Consider the following 13,378-nt stretch of genomic DNA (forward strand, 5'->3'; position numbering starts at 1 on the left):
CTCGACGTTCGTTTTTATGAAAATAGCCACGCAACAATGAGAAAAAAACTTGTAATACGCGATCATCAAAACGTACAACACAAAAAAATGTAATACAACAATCCTCAGATGCAAAAGTACTGTGACGTACTATCCCTATTGCTGTGTATCAGTGTCAACGTCCAATCAACACTGCCGGAGAAAACAAGCCCTAGACAGAGCCAAACATCAATGAAGGCAAGTTTGAAAGTTAAACATTAAGTTGACGTTACCGTTGTTAACAGCACGTGTAGTCAGTGGACGGAACGAGTTTGTTTCCAAACAAGACGTCCGTGGCATGCCGTGACATTGGCACTGTTGTGCAAATATTTTCAGTGCATTAATACACATGAAAAGATGAATGGGAGTAACCTGGACTTGGATTCGTGAAGCCCAGGTTTCGAACCCTCTTCCGCATATTTAGATCTGCGTTGCCTTTCTTCCCCTTAAATCGCGCAAGACAAGTTTCGGAATGGCCCATTAGAGCAGAATATGGCCGGTTCCTTCTCTATCCTTCGCCACTCCGACCTTGCGCTCCGCCACTAATGAATTCATCGTCGACCGAGCGTTAAATCCTAGTATTCTTTTCCTTACTTCCACTGTCTCTGTAATAGACTGTTACTGATTACCGACTGTTTACAACACTCAGGTGAGTTTTTACCCTCTTACGGTTAAAACTGACTCGCATTCGGGAGGACGATTCAAATCCACTTCCGGCCAGCGTGATTCAGGTTTTCTGTGATTTCCCGAAGTCGCTTCTGGCAATTGCCGGAATTGTTCCTTTGAAAGGGCACGGCCGATTTCCTTCTCTAATCCGTGATTGTACTCCGTCTCTAATGACCTCGTTGTCGACGGGACGTTAAACACTAATCTTCTCCCCCTCCTCCTCCCCCTCCTCGGTTGAAACTGAATTCGAGAAGCATAAGAAATTCTATTCGAACACGTTGCACCGTCTGAGAATTCCGGCACTAAATATTTTCATTTGTCATTGCGCTATAGACATTTATTTGATGGTTCATTTAATTCTGGTTTCCAATGTTACCCCTGTATACAGGGACATTTTTTTTTTCAGCTTCCTGTATACCTGGAAATTAATAAAAGTTTTAACATTCGAAGGGATTGTCCGTATGTAAGCCATTGCGAATTTGTTAGGACGTGTGAAGTAATTGTCTCGGTAACATGCACCCTTTTCAAGAAAGAATAATAATAAAGATAGTGGAGGCGTGAGTTTCCACCCGTTCATTTAAGGGAACGGTGTACAGGATTAGGTGACAAAGTGACGCACTACAGGGTCAGTTGCAAACGCAAAAACGAATTGAGCCCATCCGTTCATACTTCTGATGTGATCGCAGATATTGAGGCACAAACGATCCAGATTCCAAAGAAGCCGACACACAAACTGTCACAAGTGAACGCATCGCGCAGGTCCTGTCAACGTGTTTTACACCATACGGGGACAAAGCTCTAAAAATGACGTGTCCAAGAACTGAAGGAGAAAGATGATGCAAAACGTGTGCATTACTGCACGTGGATACGTGAAACAACAGAGTGGAATGTTGGATCCACTGCAGTATTTCATGAGTGATGAAGCCTGCATGTGAACTCCCAGAACACCAGATACTGGTCAACGAATGTGATTAACGAGAAGCAAAGAGAAGAAGAAAAAAAAATTGTGGTGTGCCGTTTCAGCAAGTCGGATTGCAGGTCTTTCAGTTTTTCGAACAGTAAACACTGCTGTGTATATGAGAATCGTTCAGGAATTTTACGCACAGTTGACCACTCATCAACGTCCGTATGCAGTCGTTCAACAGGATGGGCTATGTGCTACACTTCACTATAGTTAGTTCCACGAATTCATTAAGTATCCACTGCAAGAGAGTATCAGCACAGGACTGGCCGCCGCGTTCGATGCACCTAACCATTTGTGACTTTGCCGACCTTGGTGGCCACGCGGTTCTAGGCGCTGCAGTCCGGTACCGCGCGACTGCTACGGTCGGAGGTTCGAATCTGCCTCGGGCATGGATGTGTGTGATGTCCTTAGATTAGTTAGGTTTAAGTATTTCTAAGTTCTAGGGGACTGATGACCTCAGATGTTAAGTCCCATAGTGCTCAGAGCCATATTTGTGACTTCTATCTGTGGGGCAGTCTGAACGGAAAAGTCTACGCAAATAACTCGATAATGCTAGAAGACTTTGACAATTCTGGGAACTGGTGCGGCAGAGTTGCGCAAGGTGTATATTAACATACTCGGGCGCCCTCAAAAGTTCTGTGAAGCCCAAGGTCATTTTCAGTGCCTAACGTAATGTAGAAAACAGGTGCAATTCTGTTAATATAGAGTTTCACATTAGCTTATTTGCTGTTTCTTTGGTATCTAATTATTACATGTTTATCTATTTGTTGTTGAATCTGCTCGCGACGAGCAACACTCGTGCGTAAATGGCGAGCAGTCTATACTCCAGTTCGGTTTTTCGTGTGCCATGATTTGTCGTAACCGTCAGCTTTCCTACACCCTGTGCAAAATGATTGCTGCATATCCAAGCCATATGCCTAAAGTTCCTCATTTCAGTAAACATGATGTTCACCACCTTCGGAAAACGTACAAGTGACATAATGCTAAACTGGACGATTCATCTCTCGTCCGAATATCCGAGGTTTAGTTGATGCAGTAGCATGCAGTCGGGCATTGTCTTGAAGCGGAACATCATCTGACGACAGCATACCTCCTAGTTTGTTGTGAATTTGTGGCCTTCGCATTGCTTTGACGTATCCAATCCCATTTATTGTTCACAGTGACAAGAAGCCGAATGATTCAGCCATATGTGGAACTGCAGAGCACCCTGAAGGCGTCTTTCTGCAGACAGACATCAGAAGCTCTTTCTTGCAAAGGAGCAGGAAAGGCGGTTCATCGTTACGACTAATGTATCAGTCTCCATGCTGAGAAAGTCGAAAAGTAGGCAGTCTATATGTGCAGTACCTTTTCGTAAAGAGTTTCTAATATTGTCACGTGACACCAATTCTGGCCCTAGTCAGTTTCGTAATCAGTCGATGTGACTGAGTCCCAAAGTTAATTGGTACTGCTGTGGACGAATGGTTCAGGGTAGCTACATTTCCCGTAGACAATAACGTGAGTGCTGTTCACCCCCCCCCCCCCCCAAAAAAAAAACTTTTCTAAATACAGGCTGCCCCCACCCAATATGTCGTAAATGCTTGAAGATGCCGCGGTAGGTGACTGCGCGCAAATCTGTGAGCGGTTTGTTACGTGGTTAGTATTTTAATCTTCTGAAATGTTAAAACTGCAATGTTTATTTTTTATGGAACAAGGCCTCCTAATTATATGTCGGTAGCTACTGAAAACAGAAATAGTAATCCAATACTCGACAGAGTTTGTGATCAGATATTCCTCAAAACATCTCAGAAGTTGGTGGGGGAGGAGGAGGAGGAGGAGGAGGAGGAGGAGGAGGAAGAAGATTACGGCACACCGTAATTTCAGTTCAATTGCGACATAAACGTACTATATCGCAGCTCAGAGCGAATCCTGGCCATCACATTGAAACACGTATGTAACGCAGCAGCGATGGCGAGGCATTGCAGCGTCTCTGACCAGAGAGTATGCGCTTGACCGCGCGAGTGTTGCGAGCAGTTCGCTAGTTGTCGCTATGCAGAGCAGTACTCTGTCTGTAGTCGTGGCAGTCTGTAGCTCGATTTAGTTGCATGCAGTTCGCCAGTAGTAGTCATGTAGTGCAGTTCGCTACTAGTCGTCATGCAGAGCGGTCGGTCAGTAGTAGCAGCCCAGTGCGGTTGTGTGATGTGGGCGGTCGGCAACACTGGTCAAGATGCTGAATGAGGTATACTGTTAATTAATATAATCATTAGATAATGTAAAGTTTATTAATTGTAATTAATTTCCAACAAATGCCCCAATAATAATTTTTATTTCAAAAGCATTTTTTCAAAAATTTATTTTTTATTGAACTAAAGATTTCGTTGCACTTCCCATTTCACTCCACATTTTTTTAAAGAAAAAATTTCAGTAAAATCACAAAAAAAAGGAATATTATTATTTGCAATGCAGATCCTCCAAGCCGTGCGCACGAAAAAGAGCAGAAATTTGACATCCAGTTATTCTGAGGTAAGACTTTAATTCTGATTGTTTTACACAGGGCCAATGACCGATATTTCGGTTTAATTGAATTTCATTAGCACTGAATTGTTTTTAATTATTTTTGTGGGAATTTATATTTGAGTCAGATTGCGATTATCAGTTTTATTGTCATTAAATTTATTTTGTGGGGAGGTTACACTCGGCTCCCATTTGTATTAAGTATTGTCTTTTTTTTTTCTTTAAAATACGGTGGGGAGGTTACAACATTTAAATAATTTCTTCCCTTCACTCTGACACTCTTTCTGCAAAAGGCTGAGGTTTTCACTGCAGACGTAAAAAGTCTTACAACTTCAGCTGTCTTTCTAAGAGCTTTCAAATGTTAACCACACAGCCGTTTCATATAGAATTTTCAACAAGTTAATAAAGCCGAATTCTATACTGCCAGCGTATTTCACCCACCTCCCTCTCATCCATGGAAAAAGCCACATTATGAGTCTTCATACATTCAATTTTCTGAATAAAGCAGCGAGCGTTACAAGCCAAGGACGTAGAGTGAGTTCCTAACAGTTTAATTTGTTGTTAGGATACGCTGGACAAGTAAAAGTTATTGAGATTTTGTTCATCAAGACTGAAAAAAAGAGACTGACTCAATTCAAGAAATCTTAAATCTTCTCTAAATCGCCTTTGACAGGACGTAGCAAGAATACCAAGTGTTGTCCCAGTCATTATCAGCCTGTCTAGCCGGGAGCAACATCTGTACCTCAAATTGCGTTGAAAAGAAATATTAAGTGGAGAAAACTGTGAGCTTTGCAGGCTCCCAGGAAGAATCGGTAGCAATCAAAAAGCTGGTATCCTTATACGGTACAATTTTTACATCGAACTCAGAAAGCAGACATTTTGAGCTTCAGCCAGTCGTGACTTTTATTAACTATTATTCACACTGGAGGTCATCAACATTGTACGGGATGTTTCTTTCTTCTTACACAGGAAATCTGCAGCGTTTAGATTGGTGCTCTGGATGATATGATGTGATGATGGGACGTATCAAAATTACAGTATGTAAGTGAAATATCAGTGTAGACGTGCTAAACTTCATGCGAAAGTTAGTATAAATATTTTCCGCTTTTGGACAAACACAGATACAAATTAACATCACCTTTTAGAAGTGTTGTGACTGTTGAAGTTTCAATTAAACCAATGTGATTATAGACAGACAAATGGTAACACGAACGTTCATATTTGCACTTACTACTGAAAAAAGTGCAAGAACGGATTTACCTACGCGTAAAGATAAAAGATTCCTTATATTAACGTGTCACACTGGAAAATATACAATGGGGTCGTCTCATCCACGGCCAAACCGATAAGGAAGTTGTTTGATGGCCAACACAATTTTCGTTACAGATTGTTCCGAGCGTGGATCTTTGCAGTGATATTCTAGTCTCTTGATCCGACTTACGAGTTGAAAGTGGGTATTAGCACCAATTTTTGACTGAAGTGTCAATACATCCACAGTAAAGGTTTCGCTTATATTTCGTAGTGGTTTGTGGCCCCGCCAACAGCGTAGCATTATGATGCTGAAAAAAGAAAAAAGCAACCAGTGTGTAGCGAGACGAACCCCCCAGGGCTCTCTTTTCAAATGCTCGAAGATAAATGAGAAATTCACGGCAGTATTCAGGGAAAATTCAATAAAAAGAATTGACATGCGTGTTTGTTTAGGTGTCAACGTGTTGACATTCACAGATTGAGTTCTGTTTATGTTCCTTATAATTAGATTGTTACACTTTTAAAAAATCGCATATAATTCGGGGACGTATGCGACAACCTGCCCCCACACCTACCAGACGCGCAGTATCCTGTCCGGCCTGTTACCGCTGTGTCCTGTGTTTTCATATAAGGACGCCATACACTTAGCGTTATAAGCCATAATTACGTCACGCTTCCTATGATTGTGTTATCTTAGAACATATTAGTTGTATAAAACATTCTCGGACATAGAACAGATAACTTGGACAGTAATAAGAAATGTTAATCTAGGTCTATATATAACAGGCTTGCGTGTGTACGTACTCACACTTCTCTCCAGTATCATCCACTGCCACTCTTTCGTGATTTTGGTGGTAGATACCCGTTGGTCTCATGCTGTTAGTGATGGAGTTTGTTGGCGATGCAGGACAATGGATGAGTATGACAAGCAAAAATCCGCGAAATGTGGTGCGTTAAATAATCTTAGTAAAAGCTACGTACACTGTGACTTACGAACTTTACCGTACATGTGGAAATACGTTTATTGTTTCATTCGTCCAATACAATACGACGCTTGCGCGATTTCGTCATTCAGACTTTAATAACGACGTGTAATAGCGCATTTTCGTGAATCACACTTTGCCGACGATCAGCACAAATGTAAGGGAAAAAAATCCAGGTAGACTCGAAGATGAAGTACTCGTAACTAACAACTCAATAATCGAACTGTACCCTAGGGCGATTTCGGGTAAACATTTCTTTTATTCTTCACGAGTACAAGCCTTTCCATAATTCAGCGCGTTTTTGTCAATCACTTCGCTTATTCTTCTTTTGCATCAATTTTGCTGAGTATAATCGTTAGCATACTTCTGTTAGTTACTGTGGATGATTTAATATTATTCATTACATAATTTTATTTCCACATAGGATGCCGAAGCGTAAAACTGTGTTCACACACATGTGAATTCGCAACGAAGAAAATTAGCAGCGCGCAAATTACGTTTCTAAAAAGATAACTGCATTCAAAATACCATTAATGCGATGTGCATCTGTATGCATATCATATCTAAAATGGTACTATGCCTTCGCCCACGCCATATATTCTGGCCCCGGCAATGCCGGCTTTCTCAGCGAGTATGACTTATTGTGTTCAGATAATACAACATATTAATAAACGCAGCGTAAAACTTACTACTTCACCACATATAATATTTATTTTTCAAGGGTCGGTGTTATGTAAATTGAAAGAACAGAAGTCAAAACGAATTCCAGTTAAAAGACGGTGAAGTTTCACTAAACAAAAGATAAATGGTTCAAATGGCCCTGAGCACTATGCGACTTAACTTCTGAGGTCATCAGTCGCCTAGAACATAGAACTAATTAAACCTAACTAACCTAAGGATATCACACACATCCATACCCGAGGCAGGATTCGAACCTGCGACCGCAGCGGTCGCTCGGTTCCAGACTGTAGCGCCTAGAACCGCACGGCCACTCCGGCCGGCCAACAAAAGATAACACGTCACTTGTGAGGGATGATTCCATTGAAAAGGACCCGGCCGAATTCCATCCTTATCCTACCCGAAGCTGAGTTCCTTCTCAGCCTCTGATGATCATGTCGTCGGCAGGATATTAGATCCTACTCGTATTTCCAATACGTGTCGTACACTTACAATCCATTAAATATTGGCTGGTTGTGAGTATAATATGCGCACACGTGTTTGTGTGTTTTTAAGAAATGCTAGTTCAATTCATTCCTACCTTAAGGACCATTGACTTGAAAAGCGTTCCGCTGGTGAAAGAATGATGCAACTGCAGTCTTCGTTGTCTCGTTAGTATAAAATTCCATAGGAAGCACGCTTTTTGTATCCACTTGGTAGAATGGGTTTTTCCAGGCACGAGTGAGGAGTTCTGGAACCGAATGGTCAATACTGGTGCAAGTTGTTGCCAATCAAAGTGAGAGTTCTTTTTTTGCTAGTATCACGATCCCTTCCCCCTCCCCCCACCCCCCTTTCTCTTCGAGACGCCTCTCCACGGAGATAGTAGGAGGGGGGCTTACGGAGCAAGTGTTTGCAAACAGCGGCGTCCCGGGTCGGGGTCCCCGTTTCCTAGCTCGGGCAGGGAAGGGAAGGAAGCGGAGGGGGCAGAAAATTGCCCCGCGGTGGCCAATGGCGCGCCGGCTGACGCAACGCGGGGGTATGAAAAGTGCGTCCGGCGGCGCGGCGCGCATTGCTTGCTGACCGGCGGGCTGAGCAGGGCGCTGCAGACACCGCCTCCCAGGATGGACTCCGCTTCTGGCCGCGCGGCGCTGCCGCAGCTGCTGGCCCTCTTCGCGGCGATGCTGTTGGCTTCCGCGGCCGTCGCCGACGGCTTCTATTACCACGACGGTAGGATCTCTGCTGCCTTACTAACTCCCATCCAGCCATGGCGATGGTGTCTAAAAATTCTAGACGTATACTTCTGAATAGGGCTACCCACTGTAACTTCACTAGTGTCCAACAGGCGTAATGCGTCGGTAAGGGACCGTGCTGCCGTCATAGTGTCCAACGCGCTGAATTGGCATTAAGGGGGTGGTGCAGATTAGACAAGGCCAATCCCGATTTCTTGTTCCATTATTGTTTCCATATACACCGTGTTAAACAGTTCATGTTACACACTTATAGAGGTTGTAGAGAGGATTTAGTAGATAAAAAATTTTGCGTAAGAACTTACGTCCGGAAACGAAGTCCAATGACGCTATAGAGCATCAAACGTATTGGAGCCGGCGCCTGTAAATATATGTATAAATACAGGGTGGTTCCTAGACGATGATACAGACTGTCTAGGATGATGGAAAGGATAAATGCATCAATTCGAAGTTAGGGTCACTGGTTCGGAAACGAACGAGTCGGAAGTTACAAACGATACCTCTGACAGCGGAATACATGTACCGTTACTGTCGTTGCTAAAAAGTAGGGTAAGCAACTTTCAGAAGTGGTGGCATGGATCAAAACAAGAAAAAATGTCTAGTAACCGTGGGCTCTAAAAGCATCCCCACGAAGCTATGAGCACTTGTTAATCATCGCTACTGTGGAACACATCTCCTCTACTGAACAAGTGCTTAAAGCTCCTCAGGGATAGATTTTAGAGCCCAAGTTTACTAGACACTTTTAGTTTTTTTGGTCCATTGTACCACCTCTGAAAGTTGCCTACCCTACAATCTTAGCAACAACAGTACCAGTACATGTATTCTTTGTCAGATGTATCAGAACTATTTTCGCTTATAACTTTCGACTCTTTAGTTTCCGGCACAGGGACCAGTACCTCAAATTGATACATCCTTCTCCACAGTTCCAGAAAGTTTATATCATCGCGGAAACACCCTGTGTATATACATACATTTACAGGCGCCGGCGCCTATAACTTCGATGCTCTGTAGCGTCGTTGGACGTCGTTCCCCGGGCGTGGGTTCCTGTGTAACGCTTCATCCACGAAGTCCCCTCCAGAAGCATGTAACATGAAATTTGAAACGCCCTGTATAATCCGCAAGGCACTGCAAGATGCATAGCAGAGGGTAAATCGTACAAACACCAGGAATTTTTCGCCCTGTTCCTTTTGCGTGCTGAGCGATGAGAAAAAAACGAGTTACATGCTCTCTACGTGTCCTAATTTCTCTGACTGTAATGACCCGTACACGAGATATACCATGGTAGCAACGATATGGCCGCACTTTATCGAACTGAGTTTCGCGATATCTACGTCGTCGAAAAATTCCCATTTACGTTCCCCGCCTATTTATGTTAAACTTCCCTAAGGGCTATGCCGTCCTCTTACGATAGATCGTCTCTGAATTTGTTCCATTTCTCATGCCATGCCTAACTGATCAGAGATCAAAACGTTGAAACAATGTTCTAGAATTTGTATTGTACGCTATTTCCTTTAGAACTGCATTGCACTTTCCCAGAACCGTTCAAGTAAATTCAAGTCTTTCATTCGCTTTCCGTAACACTGGTTTCCCTAACAATGATTCCATGTCGCATCTAACACCCAATGTCAGTCAGACAGATCGGTACAAACGATGCACGTAGACATATTATCACCCAAATCTACGATATAGTTCGTATTATGTGCTGTCGTCCAGGAGAACGTGCGTAAACTGCAAGTAACAGGTAACACGTGAGCACAGGAAGAGCGTAACTGTGAGTGGCTGTCGCGTGCGGCTCTGTAGGGAAGTTGGTAGAGCGTTAGTTCGTCGTGCCAAGGGTCGCGAGTTCGAGCCCTGGTGTGTGACTGACTGTCGTATGGAGCTCAGTAGCGAAGTTGGCGAGCGTAAGTTCTTCGTGCCAACGGTCGCGAGTTCGAGCCCTGGTCTATCCATTCTTTGTGCTGCAGTACATTTGTTACCTTTACATGGGACAGCAGGTTCCTGACACATAAAAGGACTGTTCGGAGTCCATAGCAATGTTCTATTGGCAGTCTGCTTTCCCTTCGTTTATTTGAAAGTAGCAAACCCGTGGTGTATATTTGTAGTTTCACAGAACAAACACAAACAATCCGAACAGAAGAGTAAACAAACAATTGCATGATACGTCGGAAGTATTGATAGTAATAATAACAATAGTAAGAATAATAATTGACTGCGAGATGGTAGCACCGCCATACATCTATAAACTCTGAACAGTCCTTTGACGTGTCAGGGAGTTGTCCCGTATAGCAGTTTCATATGTACTACAGAACAAAAGTGCATCACTAGAGCTCTAACCCAGGACCCTTGGTACGACAGACTTACGGTTTACAGACTTCCCACGGGAATTCCATACGACAGATGCTCACAGTTCTGCTTATCCTGTGGTACTTGCCGTTTACGCACGTTCTCCTGGATGACAGCGCATACCACAAACAATGCCAGTGTTTTGTTTCATATTCTATCGATATACGTTTAGTACCGTCCGTTTGTCTGTCGTCTGGAGGTTTGTTTGTTAGTATGAAGCCTAAATAGTTCTAAGATGTGACCAGCACACACCACTAATCTTCTAACCTAATACGATCATGTTTTTCTCTATTATATGCTATTATATGCTCTGTCTTTAAGGATGACATCGTAGTAGCCTTGAAACTAAACACTAATCTACCTTCCAATAACGTACCATTCCTTTATAAACCGGAGAATTGTTTCCTATGGGCTCTGTATCACATACACACTTCAACTTACCCGTATACTAGGAATAAAATTGAACTTTCCTCTGCGTACAGGTGGCCAATTTACGAGCGTTCTTCCTTGCAGCCAAACACCTTTTTTATATTTCTTAATACATTTTGCGTATTCATCACGATTTTATCATTCCGGCAATGAAGCAATACTTCACATAAGCGGGAGACACCTGTTACCAGGTGCAAACTATTGCTGAATGTCCATTATCTGATTGAAATTTTGTAGTTTTACATCTGTGAACCATTGCTGTAGCTCGAGATTCCTTAGCATATGCCCGAAATAAATTTTTGATATCACCCCAGCAAAGTAGATTTCTAAGTTCAGCTGCAACAAAAAGACACAATTCAATGTCAAACATTTCAACGAGAGAATGTAAGTAAATGTCCGCATCTAATACTAACGTGTTGGTCGGATATTGTTATTCCATTGCCTCCCCTATTGTGCATTTATTTTGTTTCTAGATCTCTATAGCTATTGATATTTTCCAATACGAATAAGCACTGAGAGATCACCGTCGTACATAGTAAACCTATGACAGTGCTGGGGACAAACGCTTTCCTGTTACCAAATTTGCACATGTTCTTCCTTCTCGCTACAGTAAACGTACTAAATTTACTTTATCTTGGCCATCGTATTACTATTTACCAGTGAAGATTATTGTAGCACCAGCTAGGGAATCATCCATACTTACATGGAAGAGCATCAAACGCGGTACGGAATTGTAAACATACTGCTGCCCTTATCACTTGCCATTACCACGCAGTGAGCCGTCAATACTGACGTTGCAGTTGACAAAGATCCCAGTAAGACGTCAGCGCTGGCCTTTGGCGTCGCTGAAGCGTCAGACGCCACACGTGACAGCGAATCCGATGTTTCGAAAGGCCGTTGTTTGTAACAATATTGGTCTGACCAGCGCCTTTCGCTCCGAATTTGCTAAATCGCTGACGGTCTCAGCTTTTGGCTCGGGTCTTCATCAGATAACTGTAGCTAGGACTGACAGTCAAATTCGTCGCTCATTCAAAAGTTCCCCACTGAACTTCGCACGTGGTCGCAGACGAAAGCTTCATATATCGCTTAAAGCAAATTAAACTTCCGGTTTATTTTGTTTTGGTTTTTTATTTTTTTTCTGAAACGGTGGCGAATGTCATACTCTGGCATAAGAACTGGCTTGCAACTGTCACATTCGCGAGTTACCTGCTGCTTTCCAGTGAGCATTTCTCTTGTAGCTGCACCACTGCGACTGGTCGTGCAGAATCATAAAAAGAGGCTCTCCGTTTACGTCAAGCTCCGGTTGTTGACCCAGTCTGCGAGGCTCTGTGTTCCTTGCTCCAGGTGGCGGACAGTCCGTACTAGTCAAAGCAAATGCAGCATGATCCCCCTCCGTCTTCCGACAGTGCCCATTCTGTTCAATATTGGCTTCAGTCTTCACTGAGATATGAACCACCAATCGTCTTGGTGAGACTGCTACTTGATCGCTCCAGTAACCGTAACTACGTGCGGACTTCGATTTATCACAGGGGGTTTATTGTTTTTGCTGTGCAGTACACTCATGTACGTAACACGTTGCTAAGTACTGCAACTACTGTTTGATGTCAGTCAAAATAAATCAAGTGGAGGGGATACTGTTTATGTGCGATTCGAGATAGCAGATTGCCAATACTGCGTCAGTGATTGTCGATCTGGTAGCTGCGGACAGTTCGATCCTAACGCTGGGTGAAGTGAGTAGTGTCTGCTACAAACGGCCGCTGAGAAAGATTCCTTAATAAGCAGTACCACCTGGACCCCTTGACGCCGGTCCACACGCCACTATATGCTTGCACATGCAGTTGTTGTTGTGTGGTCTTCAGTCCTGAGACTGGTTTGATGCAGCTCTCCATGCTTCTCTATCCTGCGCAAGTTCATCTCCCCGTACCTACTGCAACCTACATCCTTCTGAATCTGCTTGGTATATTCATCTCTTGGTCTCCCTCTACGATTTTTACCCTCCACGCTGCCCTCCAATGCTAAATTTGTGATCCCTTGATGCCTCAAAACATCCCCTACCAACCGGTCCCTTCTTCTCGCCAGGTTGTGCCACAAACTCCTCCCCTCCCCTATTCTATTCAATACGTCCTCATTAGTTACGCGATCTACCCATCTAATCTTCAGCATTCTTCTGTAGCACCACATTTCAAAAGCTTCTATTCTCTTCTTGTCCAAACTATTTATCGTCCATGTTTCACTTCCATGCATGGCTAAACTCCATACAAATACTTTCAGAAACGACATCCTGACACTTAAATCTATACTCGATGTTAACAAATTTCTCTTCTTCAGAAATG

At 43.2% G+C, this 13,378-nt stretch overlaps 1 protein-coding gene across 5 annotated transcripts in view; it reads left to right on the forward strand.

The window, feature by feature from the left end:
• Positions 1-13,378, forward strand: part of LOC126482401 (very low-density lipoprotein receptor) — a 623,117-nt gene that overhangs the window by 549,567 nt on the left and 60,172 nt on the right. For 2 of the 5 annotated variants that reach the window (XM_050106521.1, XM_050106520.1), the window contains exon 1: positions 8,113-8,253. The exons of the other annotated variants lie outside the window; for them this stretch is intronic. In XM_050106521.1, coding sequence (XP_049962478.1) covers positions 8,148-8,253 — 106 coding nt within the window. In that variant the 5' untranslated portion in view covers positions 8,113-8,147. Of the gene's footprint in view, positions 1-8,112; positions 8,254-13,378 lie in introns of those variants that run through there. 5 annotated transcript variants of the gene reach the window in all.

The sequence above is a fragment of the Schistocerca serialis genome, chromosome 5, assembly GCF_023864345.2.
Source record: "Schistocerca serialis cubense isolate TAMUIC-IGC-003099 chromosome 5, iqSchSeri2.2, whole genome shotgun sequence".
Lineage (NCBI taxonomy): Eukaryota > Metazoa > Arthropoda > Insecta > Orthoptera > Acrididae > Schistocerca > Schistocerca serialis.